We start from the raw sequence: 27,786 nt of genomic DNA on the forward strand, positions 1-27,786 counted from the left end.
TAACGGGGTGCCTGTTCCCTACAGAACCCACGACACAGGGGCCCCACCAGCACACTGGGAATGCTCGCCACGCATAGGGATGAGGGCCTATACTTTGTCTCATCTGACCTGGTCTTCCTTCCTGTTTGCAGACCATGGGGGATGTGAAGCTGGCTGCCTCAACACAGGTTTCCAAAACCTCCATCAGTGTGGATCACTCGAGAGTCGGTTCCATGCCCCTGACCGAGGCCCCTGCTTTCATTGTGCCCCCTCGGAACCTCTGCATCAGAGAAGGAGCCACCGCCAAGTTTGAAGGGAGGGTAAGAAGCATGGCTGGAGGGGAGGCTGGAGAAGAGATGGGCAAGGTCATCACTGCTTCTCGAGCCCTTTCCTCAGCAGACTGGATCTGGCGGAAGGCCTGGTTTTCTTTGGACCCACACATAAAGTGAATGTATTTCAGTTTGACCGACTTCTTTTGTTTATGATTGACTTTGGTCTGTGTCGGACAGCTCGAGGGTGGGAAGTGGCACTGAGATGTTTTGCTGTTAATGTAGGTCATTACATTATGTGCTGCCTAATTATAGAAGATGACATGGGCTGGTGGCAGGAACCATACAGCTTAGGTTTAAATATGTGTCCTCAAATCTGGACAACTGAGAACCGACTGTAGCTTTTCTTTCACTTTCTTCTTCAAAGGAGTATTTCATTAACTAGCCCTCTCATGTGTCGTCTTGGCACATCCAGAATAGTGGGGTGGAAGATAAGACCCCTTATCAGTTTGGTCCCCTTGTGCTAATTAATATTGGTCTCTTGCTCTTACTGGGCCTCCATTTCTTCTGCAAATGGGCGTGATAATTCCTTGCCCACCTTGTACTAGAAAGGAGAAGAAGAAGATGAGGACATTGAAGAGTAGCTGTGAGAGTCCTGAGGTTATTATGCCCGAGTGAAGGGACCTGTGGTGCGCTGCTGGCTCAGGCCTCCAGGACGTCAAATCCACCTGACATGGAGATGCATGTGCAAGTCAGGAATGTTTGCAAGTAATATTTGTCCTGGGATTAAACGTGGGGAATCTACTCCAGGAAACACTTTAGAGGCTAGAAGGCTTTGATTGAGCAAAAGACAGCTGAGGTGATGAGAAATTCATAGGTTGCGTTATAAATCTACAATTTAAGAGCAGGCTCCTATATGCTTGTGGGAAGGATGGGGTCAAGTGCATCACCGTCCCAGATGACACCGGACCTTGCCTTTGTTTAAGCACTAGGTCTGGCTTTGTGCAGGATGGCCCTCACCATCTGGAGAGTGTGCAGGGTGCCCTGGGATGGACACTTTGCATGGGCCCTGTGGTTAAGACTGTTTGCCAGTGAATCTGACCTTCCCCCTGAAGAAGATCGTGGGGGAATGTTGGTGATGGTGCTGAGGGTTCTGTTTCTTCTTTCTGGGCCCCTGCTGGAATGAGAGATCTTTTCTGTTGCCCTGACTGCGGGCCCTGCATCCCCACAGCTGGCAGGAAAGAAACAACAGAAGAATCCCTGGGGATTTAGAAATGGCTTAAAGCCATGAAAAGGAGGGATATACTGATACAAGCTGCAATGTGGATGCACATTGAGAAGATTATGCTAAGTGAGACAAGCCAGGCACAAAAAAAGATCACATGGTGAATGTCCTCGTGGGTATGAGATGTTCAGAATAGGCAAACCTATCATAGATCTGTGGTCGCTGGGGGTCAGGGGGGAGTGGGGAAGGACTGCTAATAGGTAGAGGGTTTCTGTTGGAGATGATGGAGGTGTTCTGGAATTAGATCATGATGGTGGCTGTTCCACTTTGTGAATGTGTTCTAAAACACTGACTTTATACTTAAAAAACAAAATATAAAAAATGAACTTGAAAAATAGCTTAGCAAACTGATCTCACCTCCAATACCTACACTCCTGCCCAACTGCCTCTGAGAGATGAACTCCTCCTCAAATTCAGGCAGACATGGAGAGGAAGAGAGGACTTAGCTTCCTTTATACGTGGTGGTGCTTCTGCTTCCTTTGCTGCCTTTGGAAGCCATGAAGGAACCGGGCCCTTGAGTTACTTGATTTGGAACCTTCGTGGAATGAGTGCTGACCCAGGAATCGGCACACTGAGTTCTCTGTTTCTTGGTCATCCTTCGGTTGGCTTTATACATTCTGTGGACCTGGTGGCTTTCCAGGTGGCTTTCATACATTCTGTGGACCAGACAGGTTTCCCTATCTGAGAAGAAACAACTAGCCTACAGGAGTGTGAAGAAAATGAGTTGGGGAAGAAAATGGTAAAACCACTTCATAAAGTTAACAAGTGTAGGAATACAGTAGTATTTTTTTAAATGAGGTGAAATTCATGCATCATAAATTTAACCATCATAAAGTAAACAATTCAGTGGATTTAATGCATTCACATTGTAGACCTACAGTATTCTTGTAGTATAGCATTCTCTATTTGAAATTTTTATTTTGCTAATGTTGATGAAACTTGACTTTCTTTTTATTAAAAAAATTTTTTTATGTTTATTTTTGAGAGAGAGAAAGAGAATGCGTGTGAGCAGGGGAGGGGCGGAGAGAGAGGGAGACACAGAATCTGAAGCAGGCTCCAGGCTGTCAGCAGAAAGCCTGATGCAGGGCTTGAACCCACAAACTGTGAGATCATAACCTGAGCCGGAGCCAAACACTTAACCGACTGAGCCACCCAGGCACCCCGAAAGTTGACTTTCTATATTACATGTGGATTATATGTCAAAATGAATGTATTCCTTAAAAGTCAGCCTGCACAGCTACTTTACCCCTTCCAACCTGCCTGGAATTAACACAGAACAACACCTTGCAGGCATGTGATGGATAGTGGACACAGAAGGAAGACAATTCCAGAGAGATCTTAGATGGAGTGTCTGGCTCCATCTGAGAGCTTGCATATGGAAAGGCAGAGGGAGAGGCTGTCATAGAAAGCACTCTGAAACTAACATGCTGCAAGTGTGTGTAATCTCCATAGCAAAGGGCACAGAGGGATGTTTTGCATCAAGGAAGAACCACCTCAAAAGATTACAGAATGAGGATGCTGGTTGTTTTGCTAGCAGAGATGGGAATAGGGAGTGTTACTGACCTGATGCCCTCAGAGAAGGAAGAGGTAAGGTGGTGTGGGCCTGGAGTGATGTTGGGCTTTGAGCAGGAGTTGCTAGTTATAAAAGACTGAGCAGGGTTACCCACTGAGTGTGGTCAGTGGTTCTCTGCCTCCAGGGCATGTTACTCTTCACTGCTGCAGCCACTAGACCCTGCCTGCAGCGGACCTCTCCCTCCAGGAGCTAGGGTGCATCCTGTTCTAGATGCCTATTCTGCACAAACCGGTCCTGGTGTCTGTCACAGCCACCTCGGGAATCTCTGCTCTTCAGTACCTGGGCTCTGGCAGAATCTCTTATGAGTGAATGACTTTTTAAAATTAAGCTTCTTCTCAGGTCCAGGCTGGTGCCCATCGCAGCAGGCATGAACCCCCCTCCCTCTCGTAGTGGCAGTCCCTAAGAGCTCCATCCACTCCCCTCTTTAAAGTTGCCACCACCAGCTCGAGTCCTAAAGCCTGGCATGGAAAGTGCCAGGATGTCCCAGCTTCTTCAGCTCAGGGCACAAGGACCCTCCCATCACTTCAGGGAAACACCGTGGACACCAGGATGTGAGAAAGTTATAAAGGTTTGCTTCCTGCTGCCTTCTGAAGCTGGTAATTAGAAGTTGGTTCAAACTTGTACTTTTTGGTCGTATTCCTGAAAGAGAGAAATTTGTTGCTACCCTGCCCTCACTTCCTTGTTATACCTATATTTAGGCCAAGGATTTAATGAATGCTTTCCTCCAATAAAGCCCCTCTTTCTATTAAGAAGATTTGGTTGACATGAAGGTAGGACCATAGGTGCTCCTGGGGCTTGTATCTTTCGAGAAGCTCCAAACTATGAGATGTTCAGCTCTGTAGGTCTCAGTACCTCCCATCCATTAGGGCTTTTGCTCTTTATGGCTGACCCATTACCAATTCCCTTTGCCCTTGATCTTTTCTACTCTAGAAGCCACTGTAGAGGCTTCCTTTGCAGCTAGAGGTGGCTCAGTGACACAGTCTGGCTGAAGTTGGCTAGGAAACTTCTGGGAAAGCTCTTGCTTTTCATTCTTTTTTTTTTTAAACAGGTTCATTTTATTATTATTATTATTATTATTATTATTATTATTATTTTGTGCATATGTCCACACCAGAGCAGGAGAGGGGCAGAGGAAGAGGGAGAGAGAATCCCAAGCAGGCTCCATGCCCAGTGCAGAACCCAAAGTGGGGCTTGATTTCATGACCATGAGATCGTGACCTGAGCCAAAAATCAAGAATCAGATACTTAACCAACTGAGTCACCCAGGCGCCTATTATTATTATTATCATTATTAGTTTGCTTTTCTGATTAAAAAAAAAATCACTGGTGCTCTCATGTTCCACCTCTTCTCTGCCTCCTGTCTTGAATGCAAGTATGATGCCTGATGCTCAGCAGCCATATTGAAACCATGAGGCAACAAATCAGAACACTGAGGATTGGTTGGGTTGGGCATAGGATGGGGATACAGCGGTGGGGGAGCATAATGACCAGCAACTAAGAGACAAAAAGTCCCAAGGCTTAAACACTTTATTAGATAGGATCTTTGACTGTGGTTATTCACACAAGAAATTTTACAGAAACATATTCCTAACTGATAAACACCCAATGATGCATGTGGAGATACTCTGTCTTTAACTGATGGGAATAAATAAGGAAGAAGACATAGCACAGAGAAGAACTAAAAAACTCCTTCAGATCAGAGAAAGACAAATAGTGTATGATCTCTCTTACATGTGGAATCTAAAAAAAAGAAAAAAAAAACCCAAACTCATAGATACAGAGAACAGATTGGTGGTTGGCAGAGGTGGGGGTGGGGTGTGGGCAAAATGGGTAAAGGCAGAAATGTACAAAGTTACAGTTATAAAATAAATAAGTCATGGAGATGTCACATACAGCATGGTGACCATAGTTAACAGTACTGTATTGTATATTTAAAAGTTGCTAAGAGAGTAATCTTAAAAGTTCTCATCACAAGAAAAAAAAATTATAACCGTGTGTCATGATGGATGTTAACTAGATTTACTGTGGTGATCATTTCACAATATATACTTATATCCAACCATTGGGTTATATACCTGAAACTAACCTAATATTGTAGGTCAATTATATTGCAATAAAAAAGGGATAAAAGGGGCGCCTGGGTGGCGCAGTCGGTTGAGCGTCCGACTTCAGCCAGGTCACGATCTCCCGGTCCGGGAGTTCGAGCCCCGCGTCAGGCTCTGGGCTGATGGCTCAGAGCCTGGAGCCTGTTTCCGATTCTGTGTCTCCCTCTCTCTCTGCCCCTCCCCCGTTCATGCTCTGTCTCTTTCTGTCCGAAAAATAAATAAAAATGTTGAAAAAAAAAATTAAAAAAAAAAAAGGGATAAAAAACCTCTTTAGATCCTTACCAAATCGACCAGTAGTGATGAGAGTACCTTATTCTGAGTTGAAGGTGTCCCTGCAGTTAACAGCATTCTAGAAGAATTCATTCCTTCCTGACTGTAGCCTTTGGCCTGAACTGACAGGGTCTAGGATCTATGAGAGGAAGTCAGTCATATGGATTTAGGAGGTAAGTTAATATCATTTAACTGTTAATGACATTTTCTATAATATCATTCTAGAAAACCACTATTCAATCAGGGTCTACTGAGTAGGCCAAACCTGACTACCTTTTAAAAAATTTTCTTGGCTCTGTCAACTGGAGACTATATTTTCGGAAACTTGTAAAGCTTTGGATCCCTATCTCTTCAGTACTACCTTTAGATCCAGGCAGTGAGCCCACATTCTAGAAACCCTGGCTCCTTCATCTGGCTATACCCTCACCTCACAGCAGGGCATCTGTCTGCCCCAGGGATGTGCCCACTGGAGCCACACCATCCCCCGTGTTCTGAGCACCCAGGCACCCAGGGTTCTCTACCCAATGACCCTGACCCCACTCCAATGCCTGTGTAGGCCTCTTCCCGTGAGAACGCCTGCTGGGCCTGAATGGGGTGGTCAAGGGGAAGCTGCTTGCTTGGGGGAACAAGTCCGTAGACGAAACTCAGATGTGGGGCTCTGTTGTCCGCCCACGTGCATGGGGGACCCCCACAGCACAGGCTGCCGCGAGGGTGAGAACAGTAGTATCCCGGACTGTGCTGCTGGTGGTGAACCTCTCCGGGACCCCAGGCGCGGGGGCCTCCTCGGGCAGATAGCCAGGGCCCCACCAGTGCCAGGGGCTGACGGAAACCCTTCCAGCTGTCCTGTTGCCCATACAGGCAGCTGAAGTGCCAATGGACTGCTTCCCCCAGCACAGAGTCACATATGAAAGGAGCAAGCTGGTGGAGAAATATACTGAAATTACTGGAGATTTCTTCCCCTTCGCCCTGGAATTCATTCTTACCAGAAAAAGCAAACATGGTGATAAGCCCTGGCTGTGCCGTGAATCAAATGAGCTGATACTTCAGTGCCTCTTGAGAAGTCCGGCCCAAGTGAGGCTTTCATCCAAACTGAGGGTCTCTGTGTTTACTGAAGTGGGCTTCCAAATGAAGAGCCAGCCTGGCCTCATCAAGGCATGTTTATATTTAAGTCATGGAGGGTGGAGGAAGGGAACGGAGAAGACCTGACCCACAAAAGCATGAATAATTCCTCAGTTTTCCACTTTAGCAATGGTAGTATCCAGCCCACATAAACTTCTTCCCAGTTTACTTCTTTTGGGTTTTTTTTTTTTATTAATTTTTTTTGAATGTTTATTTTTGAGAGAGAGAGAGAGAGAGAGAGAGAGAGAGAATGAGTGGGGGAGGGGCAGAGAGAGAGGGAGACACAGAATCTGAAGCAGGCTCCAGGCTCCGAGCTGTCAGCACAGAGCCCGACACGGGGCTAGAACTCACAAGCCGTGAGATCATGACCTGAGCCGAAGTTGGATGCTCAATTGGCTGAGCCACCCAGGCACCCCCCTTTTTTTTAATTTAAATTTTAGTTAACATACAGTGCAGTATTGGTTTCGGGAGTGTAATTCAGTGATTTATCACTTACATACAACACCAAGTGCCCTCCTTATACCCATCACCCATCTAGCCCATCCCCCACCCACATCCCTCCATCAATCCTGTTTCTTCTCTTTTTATGGTTAAGAGTCTCTTGTGGTTTGTTTCCCTCTCTTTTCTCCCCCCCCCCTTCCTATATGTTCAACTGCTTTGTTTTTAAATTCCACATTTCCACATGTGAGTGAAATCGTGTAGTATTTGTCTTTCTCTGATTGACTTATTTCACTGGGCATAATACCTTCTAGTTCCATCCACATCACTGCAAATGGCAAGGTTTCAGTCTTTTTTTTTTTTTTTTAATGTTTGTTTATTTTCAAAAGAGAGAGAGAGTGTGAGCAGGGGAGGGGCAGAGAGAGAGGGAGACACAGAAACCGAAGCAGGCTCCAGGCTCTGAGTTATCAGAACAGAGCCGGATGCGGGGCTCGAACTCACGAACTGTGAGATCATGACCTGAGCCAAAGTCAGATGCTTAACTGACTGAACCACCCAGGAACCCCAAGACTTCATTCTTTTTGATGGCTGAGTAATATTCTATTGTGTATGTGTACACACACACACACACACACACACACACACACACTACATCTTCTTTATCCATTCATCAGTCCATGGACATTTGGGCTCTCTCCATAGTTTGGCTATTGTTGATAGTGCTGCTATAGACATCGGGGTGCATGTTCTCATGCAAATCTGTATCTTTGTATCCTTTGGGTAAATACCTGATAGAATCATTGCTGGATTGTAGTTCAGTTCTAACTCAGAAGTGCTTAACCACTTTGAGAAATTTGAGGGAAGTACCTGCTTTGTTCTGTGCTTTCTGTGCTTAGGAATCTTGATGTAGTTCTGGAGACAAATGTGTGTATATATAACAGTAGGATATGACAGTGTATAATTAGAGGCTTGAAATAGTTCAACAAATTGCCCGTACTGTAGGAATTGAGAGGAGATTAAGGCAAAGTTTTCAGTGGCTTGGAAACCTGTTTCCCACTTTCTGACCCCTGGGCTTCCAGTTTGTCCTTCCACAGTGCAGGTCTGACCGTGCACCCCCTGCTGCGTGTCCCTGAGCCTTGTGTACAGCTCTTCAGCACTGCCTTAAAGGCCTTTGCCACCAGCTCCTAGGTCTCCAGCACTGTCCTGCTCTCCTCCCTTCCTCCTCCTAACATAGCCAGCCCTAGCCCTGCTCACCCAGCCCACAGCACACATAACGGGGACTTCGTTCTGCTTTCACTTTTATGGAGAAAGGATAAATAAGGAAAATATTTTATCTTCCCTGTCAATCTGGGGTTAGGAATGGGGCAGAGTGTGAAAGGAAGGGAGGTAGCATTTGTTGATACCCTGTGGGGCATGTAAAATGTCAGCCCCATTTTTTTTTTTTTTATAGAGGAAGAACCGGGACCTCAGAGCAATTATAAAACTTGTTACGGTGATGTCAGTAAGTTATGGAGGCAGTACTTTTGGGTCTAAATATGGCATTTCTCATACTATATGATGCCATCCCTGTCACATGTCTCATCTGGTTTTTTGAACTCAGTGACTGTTTCTTATTCATCTTTGTGCCGCAGGAGTAACACAGTGCCTGGTACATGATAGGTGCTCAGTAAATGTTTGGTTCCCCCAAGAACCAAGTTGGTGGGGCCTAAGACTCTAGACTTCTTGCCAACTCAAGTTCATAGGGATTTTGTCTTATGTTTCTTATAGGGTCTTATCTCCCCTTATCCCATCCCAGTCCCTGTCTGGCCCTTCTAGACCCCTCACTGTTCACCCACACCCCTGCGTCCCTGCTCCTTTCCTTTCCTCAGGCCGTTCCTCTATCAAGAATGCCCTTTCTTGGGGCACCTGGGTGGCTCAGCCAGTTAAGTGTCAGACTCTTGGTTTCAGCTCAGGTCAGGATCTCACAGTTCGTGGGTTTGAGCCCTGCTGTGTCAGACTCTGCCCTGACGACAATGTGGAGCCTGCTTGGGATTCTCTGTTTCCCTCTCTCTGTCCCTCCCCCACTCGCTCTCTCGCTCTCTCTCAAAATAAATAAACATTAAAAAAAATACTCTTTCTTCTCTTCTCCATCTCATCCAGAATAGGAGTCCAAATTAAATTCTGCCTCCTTCAGGCTACTCTCCTTAAGTATGCTTTCTTTGTAAAGCATCTTATTAGAGTACAGAAGAACTGTGGCCATAGGATGTGGAATATTCCCAATAATCACATAAAATCATTCGTGAGTAATAACCACAGGAAAGAGTTGTCTTCTTTGGCCTTTTAAAAATGTATTATTATGTTAATCATATTTCTGCTTATAACCTTGTTATAGAGAAAAAAATTGTTTAATTGTTAAACTGTGAAAAATTCAAACAATGTAAGCAAGTTCCCTGTCCTGACCCTTACTTCTGTTCTCCAGAGGTAATCACTGTCAACAATGAGGGCATCCTTCCAGAAATGTTCTATGCACATAGAAGCGTGTATCTGCATTTGCTTTTATATTTACCAATGGGCCCATGTATGCATACCTATCTGCAACTTGGTCTTTTGACTTCACATCTTTTGGCATTTATTTTTCACATTAGCACATAGATCTACCTCGCAGATCTAAACATGAACTTTCTAATACTCACTTGCTCCCTCTCTGAATTTCTGTAATGCTCACATGTATGATTCATCTTTACCTTTATCAATTTACAGTTGTATCAGTTATTGTTTATTGTCTTTTGTTTCCTCAGTGAGAATGAGTTGCCCAAGGTCTAGAGCGATATTATCCAGTAGGGTGGCCACTAGCCACATGTGGCTATTTCAGTTTAGGTTAAGATTAATTAAAATTAAATAAAATTTAAAATTCAGTTCCTCAGCCACTGCAATCACATTTTAAGTGCTCAGTATGCACACAGAGCTACTAGCTACTTTGTTGGGCCACACAGATTATTGAACATTTCTGTCATTGCAGCAAGTGCTGTTCGACAGGGCTGGTCGAGACTACTCTTACATTTAATTCAGTTCCCATAAACCAGAGACCCAGAGCCAGAAGAGATCTTAAAAATAGTTGTTCCTAAATGAATAAATAAATAAATAAAAATAGTTGTTCCATTTACATTAGAGATAAAACATTAAATTCTTGAGCATTTATTTAGGGCATAAGATTCATTCGAAGAAAAATGTAATCTCTTCATGAAAGAATCTCTGTCTTCCATTTTCATTGAAGAAGGGTAATCTTACTATCCAGCAGACTTGAACATGCTCCCAAAGGTTCCCAGAAATTCTCAGGGCAAGGAGGCTGGCAGAGGGCTGCCGGGTGTTACTGAGTTCCTGTAGTGTTCCACGGAAAGGCAGCAGAATGGGGCAAGTACGCTCAAACTACCGTTGTCAGCATGTAGCCACTTCTGGTTCAAAATGTCAGAACTGAACAGACTTACTGACTTCTCCTCCCCCCAAATATGCCATTGAAATGAACAGATAGGGTTAGAAAGAGAATGAATTCTGAGCCGTACTGAGAACAGTGGTGGGAATGTGAGTGGGTGAGGGATTTTCTTGGGATTGCATGGAAGGCTGTATCAGCACCTCCCGCCATAGCAGATGAGTGGTGAGGCTTCAGCAGTGAGAGCCACGTATGTGAAGTAAAACCATGCAGAGATTAGGAGTGGGCTGTAGGACAGAGGTCAGGGTGACTAAAGGATGTTTTACTTAATATCCATACAGAGAAAACTAAAGTTCTTAGTATGGATATTAGGATCTCAGAAGAATGTCTTTTTACTTTGCCTGCAGGTGAAATGGTTGGATGTGCTATCTGTCTAGTTGCTCTGTGCCCGAACTTTCTAAGTAAAGCCTGCCAGTAGGTGTGCCCCACTCAGGAGCACTGAGCTCACAGGCCCCTCATCTGGGGAGACAGGACTATACCCAAGGAATGGAAAACCCACACCAGCTACCTACATTTGGAAACTAGTTCTTCAGTTATAGATTATGAACAGTTCATTCATGGCCACCAGATGTTTGAAGAAAATATTTACACAATAGAATATTGTTATAAAAAAAATTGCCCTGTTTTTAAAATCAACCCATAGACAAAGCTCAAAAGTGTTAGTTATAGTCACAGAATAGAAAGTAAACTCCGTGAGCTCTGCAAAGCCAAAAGTAAAGGGATCATGAGTGGTAAGATAGGGGCAGGAAAAGAGAGGAAGAGAAAACTCTAAGGACACTAATGTCCTCGTCTGACATTACTTCTTATCTGAGAAGTGAGGAGATACCATCTAAAGCAGATGGATCAAAAAATAAGTTTGAGGGGTGCCTAGGTAGCTCAGTCAGTTAAGCGACTGACTTTGGCTCAGTTCATGATCTCGTGGTTTGTGAGTTCAAGCCTCATGTCGGGCTCTGTGCTGACAGCTCAGAGCCTGGAGTCTGCTTCAGATTCTCTGTCTCCCTCTTTCTCTGCCCCTCCCCCACTCGTGCTCTCTCTTTCAAAAATAAATAAACATTAAAAAAAAAACAAAAAAAATAAGTTTGAGTATATGACTTAAAACCATAATACCAGAGGTAAAAAGTCGTCAGCCAGTTGGCCATATTCGGCACACAGACCTTTTGTGTTTGGCCAGCGGTGTTCTCAAAAACTTTGAGCTAAGATTTACAAATGGAAAGCTTACACATCCAATTCATTTCTGAATGGCTTTGTTCAAAAAGTAAGCTTTGGCAATGCTTCCACGTAGCAGCATTTGGGCAGTGGGTGTTACCGCCTGCATCCAAGGGTGTCTTTGCCAGGTTGCTACAGTCCTCCCCATCCCTAGCCATGTCCCAGCACATGGACAAGAGTCTGTTGCCAGTTGTGACTTTGCCTTTTCCCTAGCCACGTTTGTGTTAATAGTGGGAGAGCAAAAGGTAGGCAGGGAGGGGCCCTCATGACACTTCTTGTCCAACCACTCCCTGTGCTTGTGTGTTCTGACCAGACTCTACAGGCATTTGAGTTTGTGATCTTGTCATCAATGTCCAATAGAAGATCTAACAGTCAAAACAAGACTGGCAAGGGGGAGGCAGTGTAAGTCAGTGAAATTCCTCATCATTCAGAGTGGGAATTCACTAAATGCTACCTAAATTCCTTAATCAAGAAATAGACACAGGATACTATCTAGAATTACAGATAAGAATGGTAATAGAAAGATGATTTCAGTGCTTATATCCGGAAAGTGATAGTATTGCAGGGAGGGGAAAGAGCGAAGGGGAAAGAAAACTTTTTGCCCTCAACTTTCACCTTTTATCTTATATATGTTCATATTGCTTGAGTTTTTAAACAATAGATAGGAATTACTTCTGAAGTTTCTAAAAACTACAATGAAATTGCCTAGGTATATCTATCTGAGCTCAGTGTCCAGATTCCACTTAATAAATGGTCATAGATGAATACACAATTTATATCAAAAGAAACAGGTAGGGGTGTCTAGGTGGCTCAGTCAGTTAAGCATCTGACTTCAGCTTAGGTCCTCATCTCACAGCTTGTGGGTTCAAGCCCTGCATTGGGCTCTGTGCTGACAGTTCAGAACCTGGAGCCTGCTTCGGATTCTGTGTCTCCCTCTCTCTCTGCCCCTCTCCTGCTCACACTCTGTCTCTCTCTCTCTCAAAAATAAGTAAACATTTTTTATTTATTTAAAAATTTTTTTTAAATTTAATGTTTATTTTTTTGAGGTGGAGGGAGGGGCAGAGAGAGACAGAGACAACAGAATCTGAAGCAAGCTCCAGGGTCTGAGCTGTTAGCACAGAGCCTAACGCAGGGCTTGAAATCACGAGCCATGAGATCATGACCTGAGTCAAAGTCAGATGCTTAACTGATTGAGCCACCCAAGTGCCCCAAAAATAAATAAACATTTGAAAACAATTAAAAAAATCGTGTCTTTATTTTTTAAATTTCACAGTGGTAGTTTACCTATCAGGGAGAAATAGAGAAGGCTGGTGCTATCTGGATGCATCTGTCTTCTTACTAAGGAGGCTTTTAGGCACCTATTATTTTAACATGTTTCCAATTATCTTGACTTGAAATGGAAGCAAGATTCTGTGGCAAAATGAGCCATGAGAGATGGAGAGACCAAATTAGGCTCTTCTTACTCTGTGTGCTTACGGTGGCCCAAAGGGCAAGGTATGAAGTGCCAGGTTTGGCATTCATCACTGCAGAGGCTTAGGAGACATCAGTGTGGCCTGGCATAGATAGTTTCTGCAGGACCCAAGATGTTCACATTCCTTATAACATGCAACTTCCTTCCAACTTTAAATTAATAACTGAGATGCTACTTTTTAAAAAGTTCGCAAACATGAGTTGAGTTTCTTCTGTGCCCTGGACACCAGGACTACACAGAAAAATAGAATGTGATCCCCATGATCAGCAGTCTTGCAACTAATGGATTATCAATTTTGGTTACAGAAAATTAGACTTCTCCTCTCTGAAGCCTCTTCCAGCTCACTGTGTTCTTTTCCATTGCCACGTTCTAAAAGGGTTATATTCTGCACTCTGCAATTTAGAATGTAATTAGATGATTAACATAACATGTTTGGAAAGAACACTGGACTTGGGTTCTCATTTCTATGAAGTTGCCTTAAAACTTTCAACAAACCACTCAACCTCCCTGAGTCTCAGATCCCTTCGTGTCAGATCACAAGTTTGGTGTCCATTAGGCCCTTTGCGATCTGAAATTCAATGATTTATATACTGTCATGTGTGTTCCCTACTTCATATATCAATTTTTAAAAAACACACCTCAGTTCCACCTCCTGGTAAGTGCCGAGTAAAGAAGGATTATTTGTTTGGCCTCTGGATTTTCTGAATTTTAATCACTTACATCATTAAAGTAATGTTCCGCTTTTATTTATGGTAGACTTCAAGTGTTTGGAGTTGATTCATTTAACTAATATTTATTGAGCACTTTACTATGAGTCAGGGACTGTGTTAGTTTAGAACAGGAAGGGTTTAAGGAGGCTAGACCCTCATTTGTGAAGATTATAGTGTTTGGGATCTACAAATCAGATTGGGAGTTGGACCAAATAATCTTGACAGTTGTTCCCATCTTTAACATTTTATTATTTTATTCCATTCCAACAACTTGGTTTGGAGTTTTCTTTGTATTTTGTTTTGATCATGTCTTATTTTTTAGTTAAGATATAATGACATATAGCATATTAGTTTCAGGTACACAACATAATGATTCAATATTTGCGTATATTGCAAAATGATCACTACAGTAAGATTAGTTAACATCCATCACCATAAATAGTTACAACATTCCTTTTCTTGTGATGAGAACTTCTTTTTTTTTTTTTTTTTTTTTTTTTTTTTTATTTTTAAAATATTTTTTTTTCTTTTTTTTTTTTTTTTTTTTTTTTTTTTTTTTATGAAATTTATTGACAAATTGGTTTCCATACAACACCCAGTGCTCATCCCAAAAGGTGCCCTCCTCAATACCCATCACCCACCCTCTCCTCCCTCCCACCCCCCATCAACCCTCAGTTTGTTCTCAGTTTTTAAGTCTCTTATGCTTTGGCTCTCTCCCATTCTAACCTCTTTTTTTTTTTTTTTTTCCTTCCCCTCCCCCATGGGTTCCTGTGAAGTTTCTCAGGATCCACATAAGAGTGAAACCATATGGTATCTGTCTTTCTCTGTATGGCTTATTTCACTTAGCATCACACTCTCCAGTTCCATCCACGTTGCTACGAAAGGCCATATTTCATTTTTTCTCATTGCCACGTAATATTCCATTGTGTATATAAACCACAATTTCTTTATCCATTCATCAGTTGATGGACATTTAGGCTCTTTCCATAATTTGGCTATTGTTGAGAGTGCTGCTATGAACATTGGGGTACACGTGGCCCTATGCATCAGTGCTCCTGTATCCCTTGGATAAATTCCTAGCAGTGCTATTGCTGGGTCATAGGGTAGGTCTATTTTTAATTTTCTGAGGAACCTCCACACTGCTTTCCAGAGCGGCTGCACCAATTTGCATTCCCACCAACAGTGCAAGAGGGTTCCCGTTTCTCCACATCCTCTCCAGCATCTATAATCTCCGGATTTGTTCATTTTGGCCACTCTGACTGGCGTGAGGTGATACCTGAGTGTGGTTTTGATTTGTATTTCCCTGATAAGGAGCGACGCTGAACATCTTTTCATGTGCCTGTTGGCCATCCGGATGTCTTCTTTAGAGAAGTGTCTATTCATGTTTTCTGCCCATTTCTTTACTGGGTTATTTGTTTTTCGGGTGTGGAGTTTGGTGAGCTCTTTATAGATTTTGGATACTAGCCCTTTGTCCGATATGTCATTTGCGAATATCTTTTCCCATTCCGTTGGTTGCCTTTTAGTTTTGTTGGTTGTTTCCTTGGCTGTGCAGAAGCTTTTTATCTTCATAAGGTCCCAGTAATTCACTTTTGCTTTTAATTCCCTTGCCTTTGGGGATGTGTCCAGTAAGAGATTGCTACGGCTGAGGTCAGAGAGGTCTTTTCCTGCTTTCTCCTCTAAGGTTTTGATGGTTTCCTGTCTCACATTTAGGTCCTTTATCCATTTTGAGTTTATTTTTGTGAATGGTGTGAGAAAGTGGTCTAGTTTCAACCTTCTGCATGTTGCTGGTGATGAGAACTTCTAAGATCCACTCTTCCTAACAACTTTCAAATATCTAATATGGTATTATTAACTATGGTCACCATTCTATACATTACCTCCCGTGACTTACTTATTTTATAACTGGAAGTTTGCCTTCATCCATTTCACCCACCTCCCACCCCCTGCCTCTGGCAACCACCAGTCTGTCCTCTGTACCTGTGAACTTGTTTTTAGATTCTACATATAAGTGAGATCATATGGTATTTGTCTTTCTCTGCCTGACTTACTTCACTTAGCATAATGCCTTCAGGGTCTGTCTATGTTTTCACAAATGACAGGATTTCCTTTTTTATAGCTGGATGATATTCTCATATATGAGAATATATATATATATATATATATATATATATATATATATGTGTATACACATATATATATACACACATATATAGACACACACACACATATATATATATATATATATATGTGTGTGTGTGTGTGTGTATATACATATATAGTATCTTCCCACTAGAGTCTGGACCCCACAAGAGTGCTGTCCAGATTCTACTCTGCTGCTCCAGGGAGCCCATCCTGCTTCTGGCCAGTTATTGTCTCCTCCCTTCTGAAGTCACCGGAGGTTTTCTCACATTGTATATCTTTGGCTTTATGTGCTTGTCACTGGAATGAGAGACCCTTGAGGGTGATTTCTTATTCGTTTTGGTGCTCTCCACAGGATCTACGATGGTGCTCTGCCCATGATAGGTTTTTAGGTTTCAGTAAGGCCTGAGTAGATTGTGGCTAACAAGGATGGATTTAAATACACTGGGGCACTATAGTCACCTTGGTGATGCCCAGATGCCATCCTTTGCAACATCTTCGCTTGGCGATTTGCTGGTTATCATGGGGAGCTGGCTTCTCTTAGGACCAGGGTGACAGTAGGAGGGCTGGGCTGGCATTCAGGTGCCTGGGTCTTTACTTCTAAGTCTCTCTGGCCCCTGAGCTTTAGTTTCCTCATCTATGAATGAGGAGATAAGACCAAATGACTCTCATGCTTCTTCCTGCTGTAATAGTCCATGATTCCATCAAAATAAAATTTAAATGAGGTTTTAGGGTAGAGACCTAGTGGTTTCACTAGTGTTTCCGGTGTTCCATGAAGCTTTGACACTCAGGAAGGACGACTCCAATGGCTGGTGTACAGGTTAATTTAGTTCAGCAAACAGTAGTTATAGGTAGGATGTATACCTGGGATAAAAACATGACAGAGAGGACCAAGAGACTTTCCCTACATTCAAGGGATTCACATTCTCAAATCGCTGAGGCTGTGAATCTGCCCCTCCATGCCCACTCCACACACACCAGCCTTGAATGCCGGGATGCTGTCTGGGAAGGTAAGAAGTGAATTCTGATGTTGCATGTCAGACCTGAGAGCTCCTTCAAGTTTGAGCTCTGTGCCCTGCCCCTGCTCAAGAGCACATTGAAATGAAAGGGAGGGGGTGGGGGCTCAGTGACAGTGATTAGACACCTGTGTCCTCCTGACAGAGCTGTCTGAGTGGTGGTAAGGATGATGCCTCATTTTTTTCTCATCTGGTGGCACACTGAGTCCCTGAGTGACTCCTAAGAGATGCAGGTCCATCCCTCTCAGAAGACTCCAGCAGGGTTTGGGGCAGGCCAAGGCAGCATGAGTAAGGTGGGGCCTGTTGGGTGCTGGTGTTTGAGATGGCAGGCACAGGCTTGGGAGGCAGGGCTGCCTGTGAAATGTGAAGGACTTGGCAAGCTCAGCCCCAAACCCTGGGAAGCCTGACAGGGGAGTAAAAAATGAGACTGGGAGAGTTGGAGCCAGGAAGGCAAGGAAAAGCAAATCAAATCTGGATCCTGATTTAAAAGGCATTAGGCTGAGCAGAGCCGGGCACCTGAACATACTTTCCACAGCCTGTCATGCAGGGCTTGCATCATCCGTGAGCAGCAAGGGGAGGTTGAGGCCGTGGGGACTGGTTCCCCCGGCTGCAGCCCCCACAAGCAGGCTGCTCAGAGGCAGACACCACTCCACGGAATACCAGAGGCCAGGGTGACCTGCCAAGGTTAAGTCCAGGAAGGAGAGGGGAGATACTGGTCTCTGGAAGTGGTGAACGTAATGGCCCAGTGCCGGTCAGCCACACACACATATAACCAGTGCTGGCACTTGACTAATGACTTACTTGGGGCAAAGCTCTTTTATAATAAAGTCAGGTCAGCCACCACTACACTTCTACCTGCTCATTTCCAGCCAAGGTATGGTTATTGGAAGCTTGGGGTGAAATCTGGACATCTAGGTGCCTGAGTCATTGATGGAGACACTGTGTAGAGTGGTTTCTTACAAGGGGTCCATCAGAACCCACTGGGGCACTTGAAGTCTCCCACTCCTTATCCCAAGGGGGTGAGACCAAGAAATTTGCATCTGAACACATTCACATCCCATACAGGTTATTCTTTAAGCTGCCAAAGGGAAACCATTGGAAGCAAAGATCATGACCTCAGGCTTTGCTTCATGTTGGGGAGCATGTAGGAATGGCCAAAGCAGTGGGAAAGGAGGTACAATCTTCCTTCTGGGAATGATGTATCTGACAATTGAGGAGGTGTTCTCTCTCTTTTTTTAAAAAAATGTTTATTTATTTTTGAGACAGAAAGAGCACAAGCTGGGGAGCTGCAAAGAGAGAAGGGGACATCCGAAAAAGCAGGCTGTGCACTGACAGCAGAGGGCCTGACGTGGGCCTCGAACTCACGAACCATGAGATCATGATCTGAACTGAAGTCAGATAGATGCTCAACCAACAGAGCCACCCAGGCTCTGTGAGAAGATGTTCTCTTAATTGATGGGCTGCGCAAGCACATGGTTGACTCATATAGATCAGTGGTTCTCACTGTACCTGCTTATCCACATGTATATACATTTAGTACATAAGCAGATACAGAGCATATCTGTGCCTTATACATAAAAAGGAAGATTTTTGCCTCTCCTCCCTAAGCCCTGGGGTGTACCCTCATACAAGATTAAGTTTTATAATGGTTAGAATCTTTGACTGGGATGGAATTAAGGGATCAGAAAAGAGCAAAGGGAAGATATGGGGTAAGAATAGCACACAGAGATGAGTGCTCTACAGTTTGTGTAGTTGCAAAAGATGGGCTACTAATTTGACTATAAGCTTCCTAAAAATCATGATCAGGCGCAAGAACCATTTTGTCCTCAAAAAGTAAACCAGTTTCAGGGTGCATGTGTGGCTTAGTCGGCTAAGCATCTGACTCTTGATTTCAGCTCGGGTCATGATCCCATGGTTCGTGAATTCAAGCCCCATGTTGAGCTCTGCACTGGCAATGCAGAGCCTGCTTGGGGTTCTCTCTCTCCCTCTCTCTTTGCCCCTCCTTCCCTCCCTCTCTCTTGCTCTCTCTCAAAATAAATAAATAAGCATTTAAAAAAAAAGTAAACTGGTTGCTCAGGAGGTGCCATCACAGGACATAAGTAGTAGGGGGTCTTGAGATGGTGTGTGCCTATGGATATGTACGTACTTATCCTTGTGCAAATAAGGGGAGCGATCTAGATTTTTAAAGCAGTGAGAGATGCTATTTGGGCAGAAGAATAGAGGACCCTGGCTCTGTCACAGTCCTCTCTCCTGTGATTCTCTCCTAAAACTCACCATGGTCATCTGCCCTGCCTTTTCCCAAACCGGCTCACCTGTTTTTCTTCACCTCATCTCCTTTGTGGCCCTGAGATCTCTCTGTTCTATATTCCTTCATGCTCCCTGAACCTCTCAGTGCCCCCAGTCAGGTGAGAGGTGTGGCCTCCAGAGGTAGAAGTTGGGGGACGGGGGGCGGTAAGTAGACAGAACTCCTGCTGTGGCTGAAGGCCATCAGTGCCTCTGGGAGGCCTAGTTCACCTTGACTTCTTCTTCAGGAAGAAGTGGCCAGCCCTGTGCTCATAAGCATGTGCTTGCCAAGGCTCAAATGGTCATAAAATGTCAGGGCAGGACACAGAGAACCTCTGTGCATACCTTGTGCACTGGGGCCGTGGGAGGAGTAGAAAGACCATGGGCTTTGCAGCCAGGACATCTGGGTTTGAATTTCTTCTACTTAGTTCTCTAAGCTTCACAGATGAGCTGGGAATAATAATTCCCATTTCACAGCATGATTGGGAAGGGAGGGTAGATACAATAGAAGTGTGCCAGCACATAGTAGTTGCCTAATAAAATGATAGGCATTATACCAGTAATATGATCAGGATCACTGGTCTGCCATAACACCACTCTAAAAGTCTTGTTCTAAGAATGTTTTAAAGTAAAAATATAATATGCTATTTAAGAACATTTAGAAAAGCAAAAGTAGAAAAAAGCTTAAAACTACTTACTCATTGTTCCACCTTGCTATATTATAATTTTGTTTGATGGTTCTTGTGTTTCGTTGTTAAGCTGGGGGTTTCTTTTGTTGTCAAGATAGGGATAACTATAGGATTTATAGGGGCAGGGGCCAGACTTGATTTTGAATTGAGTCCCATCCTTTTGTAGCTGTAACCTTGGGTAATTTGCTTAGTTACTCTGGAAGTCACTTTCCTATCTGTAAATAGGAATACTACTACCCATATTGTGGCATTGTTTAAAGAAAGTATATTTGCTGCATATGTCATATAAATAAGTGCTTAATCACTGATAGTCATAATTAAAATCATTCATACTGTTTTGTACCCTGCTTTTTTCACCCAACACTTCGTTCTTCAAATCACTGTCAACATAATTTTAATGGTTAATATTCCATTAAATTCGACATACTACCATTTACTGAGACATTTCTGTACTGGTGGTTATTTAGATTATTTTTAATATTTCCTTTTACAAATTAAATTCTGATGAACATCTTTATATGAGGCTTTCAATGCCATATTCTGGGTTAGCTTGGTTTATAGCAGGGGGATTCGTGGAAGAAAGGCTTTGGGCATTTTTAAGTTCAAATGCTTTCCATTAGGCCAGTCTTCAGCTGGCACTGGCATCAGTGAGGGATGAGACAGCCCCAGTCTTTAGGACCCATCTGCTCCTGCATCTGTGTTGTGCACACTCTGTCCTCGTGGCATGCCCTTCCGCCAGCATCTTCCTGCCTCACCTCTCGGTCTGGTTCTTCCCCGTCTCTGCCACACTTCTCTCCGAGCCAGAATCCTTCATTGGGCCTCAGTCTGCAACTGTCCTCTGGCTTCACCTCCTGGTCCTGGCTTCCCAGTCCTGGTTAATTTATCAATTTATTAATTTATATCGTTAATTTATTCAGTCACAAAAGAAGGACATGGTGCTCAATTATGCTCTCAAGAATACTCCTGTGGGAGTTGGGGAAGGGGCACTGGTGAAAAATCTTGTCAAAAGACTAGGTGGTATTGGAATAGCTTTTTGATATCTGGAACCTTCTTGCCTGTGATCCTATTACTCCCCTGAAAGGCTACAGTGGAAAAAGCATGAATTTAGAGACCTTGTACAAATAACTTACCTGCTTTGACCTTCATTTTCCTTACCTGTAAAATTAGCATAGTAATGCGGACCTTCCAGGTCTATTGGGAGGATTAAGTGAAATGATGTGCACAGTGAGGTCAAACGTCCATCCCTTCCATCCTGTGTAGCAGGAGGAAGAGTGGAAGGCCTTGGAAGGCCTGTGCTGTGGTCTTTGTGACCCTGAAAAAGTGTTAGAACCCCAGCCTGACCTGCTTATACATTGCTTAGGAGAGGAGCTGAGAAGTGACAGGAAAAAGGTTTCGTGTGCAGTTCATGAGTTAAGAGAATATCACTTAATTGTGGGCTTGATGGAAAACATTATGTGAGGTTGGTTTAGATCTTTCCAGAGGTCTGCCAGCAACCTCAGAAGTGGAGCCTTATTGAAAACAGCTGGGGAGGAGGTTGGCGCCCAGCCTCTCCCTGCTTTTCCATGCCCCAGAGCTGTCTTGCTCTGTGGACAGAGCTCAGCCCCAGGACTCTGCCAAGGGCCCTGGCAGCCTCAGCTGGGGACAGGCGGTGGCTCTGCCTAGCTGCAGACTCCAGCTTAAAGGTTGAAACCAGTTAAACCAGAGAGGATTTGGCTAGGACTGCCAGTTAGTATTTCTTTCAGGGCTTGGAGTTAACCACTGACTTGAGTCCTTGCAGGATGAGTTAACTATTGTGAGGTTCTCTGGGCAGAGGTGAGGACTGCCTGCTGGGCGAGTGGCACATGGACTCCATTGTGCTTTGAAGTCCTCTGAGCTGTCCTGCTGGGCTCCAGGTAGGGAATGAGGACGCTGTTCCAGGCACCCATGTGGAAGCCCCCCCCCCCCCCCGCCCACCGCTGTGAAGGGCCTTCCACGGAGCACGCTGCCTGCTCTGCTACAGCCAGAGCCCATTTGGTCTCATTCCAAATGGTCACCAGCCATGCTGACTTCAGCCAAATTTTCATAAAGGATGGGGTGTCATTCTCTCAGCCTTCCTTTCTGAGGGGACTCACAGCTAGTCTCTTTTTTTTAGTCTCATCAAAATGTGCTCCTAGCAAATTTGCATAATTTGAACCTAAGTTGTTCAACTTTTTTGGTGCTTTGAAAGTAGAATATATTCATTGTAAAAGTAAAAATTGAAAATACAGAAAACATGGAAAAGCAAGTAATCCCACCACTAGAGATAATAGCTTTTACATTTTTGTAGATTTCCTGCTAATTTTTTTCTTTTATAACAGGAAGAAAGTATGTGGTTATTAAATGACATCTTATCCATATTAAAAAACTATAGTTTGTAAGCTCCCTTTTTACTTATTATTTAATGAACATTTTGTTACATGCCTCAAGATTATAATTTTTAGCAATGTATATAGTATTTTACCTTCTTGTTGTATTGTAATTATTTTAAATTTTTTTTTCAACGTTTTTTTATTTATTTTTGGGACAGAGAGAGACAGAGCATGAACGGGGGAGGGGCAGAGAGAGAGGGAGACACAGAATCGGAAACAGGCTCCAGGATCCGAGCCATCAGCCCAGAGCCTGACGCGGGACTCGAACTCACGGACCGCGAGATCGTGACCTGGCTGAAGTCGGACGCTTAACCGACTGCGCCACCCAGGCGCCCCATATTGTAATTATTTTAAATAGACTGTATTAGGCTTTGGATTTCTAGTATTTAATCTTTTAAATAACTTAAACTTACATCCATTTTCCAGGACATCTTTGATAATTCCTAAGGCAGATAATAGACTTAGTGAATCTTGTTAAGTCTTTTGATGGCTATTTCCAAACTGTTAAGGTAGCCATATGCAATCAGCATGACTATGCTAATCTTATAAGAAAGAAAAATGAAGATCAGATTATTACCCTCACATCAGTAACATTTAAAAATTTAACTTTCCCCGACTCTCATAAGTATTAGTAATCACTTTAATTATTAACACACTTTAATCAAAGATATTACATTTTATTTTACATTTGCTTGCTGCCTTTAAATTAAACATTTCTTTGTATATTTGGCTGCCTCATGAACTTCTTGGTAATATCCTTTACTTTTCCCATTATGTGTTCTTTTTATTTAGACATATAGACATTTTATATATGAAGAATCTCCACCTTTGTATTCTGTATATAACTTAGATATTTTTAGTTTGATTACCTTTTAATTTTGGTCATGGCTTTACTTTTGTACAAAGGTTTAAATTTATGTAGTCACATATCTTAAATTTTTTTTCAATATATGAAGTTTATTGTCAACTTGGTTTCCATACAACACCCAGTGCTCATCCCAAAAGGTGCCCTCCTCAATACCCATCACCCACCCTCCCCTCCCTCCCACCCCCCATCAACCCTCAGTTTGTTCTCAGTTTTTAAGAGTCTCTTATGCTTTGGCTCTCTTCCACTCTAACCTCTTTTTTTTTTTTTTCCTTTCCCTCCCCCATGGATTTCTGTTAAGTTTCTCAGGATCCACATAAGAGTGAAACCATATGGTATCTGTCTTTCTCTGTATGGCTTATTTCACTTAGCATAACACTCTCTAGTTCCATCCACGTTGCTACAAAGGGCCATATTTCATTCTTTCTCATTGCCACGTAGTACTCCATTGTGTATATAAACCACAATTTCTTTATCCATTCATCAGTTAATGGACATTTAGGTTCTTTCCATAATTTGGCTATTGTTGAGAGTGCTGCTATAAACATTGGGGTACAGGTGTCCCTATGCATCAGCACTCCTGTATCCCTTGGGTAAATTCCTAGCAGTGCTATTGCTGGGTCATAGGGTAGGCCTATTTTTAATTTTTTGAGGAACCTCCACACTGTTTTCCAGAGTGTCTGCACCAACTTGCATTCCCACCAACAGTGCAAGAGGGTTCCTGTTTCTCCTCATCCTCTCCAGCATCTACAGTCTCCTGATTTGTTCATTTTGGCCACTCTGACTGGCATGAGGTGATATCTGAGTGTGGTTTTGATTTGTATTTCCCTGATGAGGAGTGACGTTGAGCATTCTTAAATTTTTTTTTTAACGTTTATTCATTGTTTTGAGAGCCAGAGAGAGCCAGAGCATGAGTGGAGGAGGGGCAGAGAGAGAGGGAGACATAGAATCCAAAGCAGGCTCCAGGCTCTGAGCTGTCAGCACAGAGCCCGACGCGGGGCTCAAACCCACAAACTGTGAGATCATGACCTGAGCCGAAGTCGGACGCTTAACTGACTGAGCCACCCAGGCACCCTTGTAGTTACATACTTTTATGGGTTCTGCCGTTAGTGTCAAGCTTGGGATCTCTAAGATTATATCTGCATTTCTTTTCTTTTTTTTTACTTTTAATATTTTATTTCAACCCAAATGGATGTTTCTATGTATAGTGTGAGGCAGGGATCTGACTAAGATTTTTTTCAAGTGATCCATATTTAATAATCCAATTTTTCCCATTAATTTGAAGCCACTTTTATCATATGCTAAAGTCTCATGTATAAAATTTGTTTTAGGATTTTCTGGACTGTTTTACTAACCACTATGTATACTCTTGTATCAGAACCAAAATGGTTTTAATTATTATAGCTTTTTAACATTTCCATATCTAATAGCATAATCCCACTGATTACTTTGAAACCAAGGGCGAAGTACTTTTCATTATTGATTCAAAACATACGTTGTTTAGAAAGTTTTGAAGCTGTCATTATATGGGAACTTTGCACTTACTAAGTTTATTCCTAGATGAAGTGTGTGTGTGTGTGTGTGTGTGTGTACTTTTTCTAACTGGTAATAGTTACTACATATGAAAACAGTCTTACTTTTTGAGTAGTTAGTTTATAACAGGATAAAGCCAATATCAGAGATATATGTGTAGACTTTAATGCTTTTATTATTGAACAAAAAAATACTAAAAATTAATGAACCATGCTTTCAACTCATAAAATCAAAGAATAGAACAAACTGAAGAAAAACAGAAGCAAGATATTTATATAGAAGAAGTAAGTTCATTATGAAGTAGGAAAATGATATTAATTAATAAATTTAAGGACTATTCTTGGAAATATGACATAGGTAAACCTAACCAGGCCAACCAAAGAAAAACACAAAATGTAGAAATGAGACTCTAACCACTGATCTGGAGTTGACAAAAATGACATTTTCATGTTTAACTTTGATAATACACTTGAAAATCTTGAAAGAAACAGATTTTTTGAAGAAAATATGAGCTCCCAAAATTGACTAAAAAAGAAATTGAAAACGTGAAAAGTTTCGTGGAAGAAACTGGAAAGGTTGAGGAAATACATCCTGAAAAGATGCTAGACCAGATAGTTTCGTGAGTGAGTTTATGAAACCCTTCAAGGAATGCATCATTCTAAGCTCTGTATTTGTAGCACAAAGGTTATTTATGTTACAAATGGAATATTTCTTTCATGTCCTCTCTCACCTTAATGCATTCAGTTCCATTAAATTCTTAGAAAACTGGGACTTGGATTGGAAGGTATCCCTGACTGACAACATCCCAGCCAGATGGTTCTCTAGCCTCCTTATGGACGCTTGTGCAGATGGGGATCTACCATGTTACATTTATGTTATCCCTCCTTGTATGAGCCTAAATCTCCCTGCCTACATGATGGACCCATATATCCCTGTTCTGTCCTCTGGAGCTGCACAACACAGAGAGTCTGTTAGATAAGAGCTCTTCATATATTAAAAACAGATACGCTCTTATTTGGTGTGTTTTATTTCAGGCTAAGTATATCTACTTCCATCAGTTAATCTCTGTGTTCCTTCAGTAAATTTCTGTTGAACACCTACAAGGTGCCAACAGGGCAGTGACCACTTTGCGGATCATGAGCCCCTTCATCAGTGTTCCATTAATGTGTGGCACTTGTATCTGGTGGTCAGGCTGAATGGGACTGCCTTCTCCTTATTTGGACACTGTGCTTTGTTAGTGGGTTGAGAGTGAGTAACATTTAGGAGACTTTGGCCCAGCTCCTTTTACACGTGAGCTACCGCCACCTCAGATTTTGCCTAGTTGAGGATTTAGAACCTTCACATGACTTGTTCTCTTTTCATTTCTATTTATTTGGACCTTTGGCCCTTTAGAATGTTGATTCTGTTAGCTAACATGTTATGCTCTGCAGCTCTCTGGGGGCCAGTATTGATGCCAACTTCAGTTCTCCTGAGCAGACTTGTGTAATCTTCATTCAAGTAATTAATAAAAATGTTGATGCAAGGGAGAAATATGGAGTCCTGGGACCTACCAAAGAGACTGTGTCATTAATTTAAAAATACAGATTATTGATCACCTAGTGTGTGCCAAGCAGAGTGCTAGCAGTTGGTGATTCATCGGTGAACCAAACCATTATAGTTCTTTCTGGGGGCAGCAGATACAGCCTATTGCTGGGACAGATGAGAGTAACCATGCATAGAATGAATGATACAGTGTGATAAGACCCTGAAGGAAGAACACACAGTGCCATGAGAACATAACAGCATGACCTCATTTGGGAAATCAAGAAAGGTGTCTCTGAAATGACACTTGAGCTGGGAGAGAAGAGAGATCAGCCAACCATCCATCCACTCAGTAGTGGATTTAGTAGTCATGCTGGGTATGGAGAGAACTTCAAAAGAGGTGTAATGTCTAGTTCCCCCTCTTGAGTAACTCACAGTCTTACAGGGGGTGGTGCCAAATGTGCCTGGAATAAACAAAATCATAACCTGTGTTAGTGGTAAAGGTGCTGTCATCCCAGATTGTTGTGAGCCATTCTGACTTAAAGTATTCTCACTTTTTCCAGTAAAGTCATCCAGCTATCCTTGGAGTTCCAATATTTTGATGTTGAAACTTTTATAACACCGACTCCTTTTTGCACCTGGAGGCTGCCCATAAATCACTTGTCAGATAATACGTCCTGATTCTATGGAAAATATGGTCACCGTGCTTGCTGTGGGGCAGAAAGAAATATGAAAGGTGATGTAATGGCGATTGGTTGCCCCAGATTTTCTGAAATAGGCCTGATTTTAAACGGTCCGTTTTGAGATCAGATAAATGTCTGCTGGCTTTAAAAATGTAATCCCTTTAGATAATAGTGTAGGTGCAGGAAGTTGGGAGGTGGGGGAGATCAGAGGGGGCTGGATAGTTGGAGAGGCTTTCTAGAGAGGGAGGGAGTGGTCCTAGGGGAGTGGCAGAGGGGAGGGATGGAGCATCTTGGACTTTCTCCTCACTTGGTTCTACTAGCCGTGCACATTGCTAGGGTCTCTGTCCTATTCACCTAGCAGTGTATGGTGTGTGCTTTTGAAAGGGCAAAATTAGGAGGGTAAAGCTGATGTGTGACACATCCTATATGCAAATATAAAAACTATAGTTATCTCCTTTTGCAAAAGGGAGATAACAGAGAATTGGTTGTATTGGCATTTAGCTCTGACTTTGGGATATTTTTCTGGGCTTTATAAATAATTACTACCTTCTAAGAGACGGAGCTCTGTCCCCAGTATCCAATCTGCAGGTGTGTTTGGAGAACTAGGCCCTCTTGTGGCCAGGGGTGAGGAGTAGCAGTGGTCTGAGCCCAGAGTGCTCTTAGGGGTCTTTGACTTAGAGCAAGCCTTGGTGAGTCGCGCAAGTCAGACTTCCCTGTGTTCCATGGGTCTTCCCCTCAGATGACCCAGCAGGGCAGTCAGAGCCGAGAATTCTCTCTGC

General features: G+C 42.9%; 1 protein-coding gene across 6 annotated transcripts in view; it reads left to right on the forward strand.

Annotated features, from left to right (window-relative positions):
* Positions 1-27,786, forward strand: part of MYLK (myosin light chain kinase) — a 229,635-nt gene that overhangs the window by 31,306 nt on the left and 170,543 nt on the right. For 5 of the 6 annotated variants that reach the window (XM_047874662.1, XM_047874663.1, XM_047874664.1 and 2 more), the window contains one exon: positions 132-299. The exons of the other annotated variant lie outside the window; for it this stretch is intronic. In XM_047874662.1, coding sequence (XP_047730618.1) covers positions 132-299 — 168 coding nt within the window. The remainder of the gene's footprint in view (positions 1-131; positions 300-27,786) is intronic. 6 annotated transcript variants of the gene reach the window in all.

Source organism: Prionailurus viverrinus, chromosome C2, assembly GCF_022837055.1.
Source record: "Prionailurus viverrinus isolate Anna chromosome C2, UM_Priviv_1.0, whole genome shotgun sequence".
NCBI lineage: Eukaryota > Metazoa > Chordata > Mammalia > Carnivora > Felidae > Prionailurus > Prionailurus viverrinus.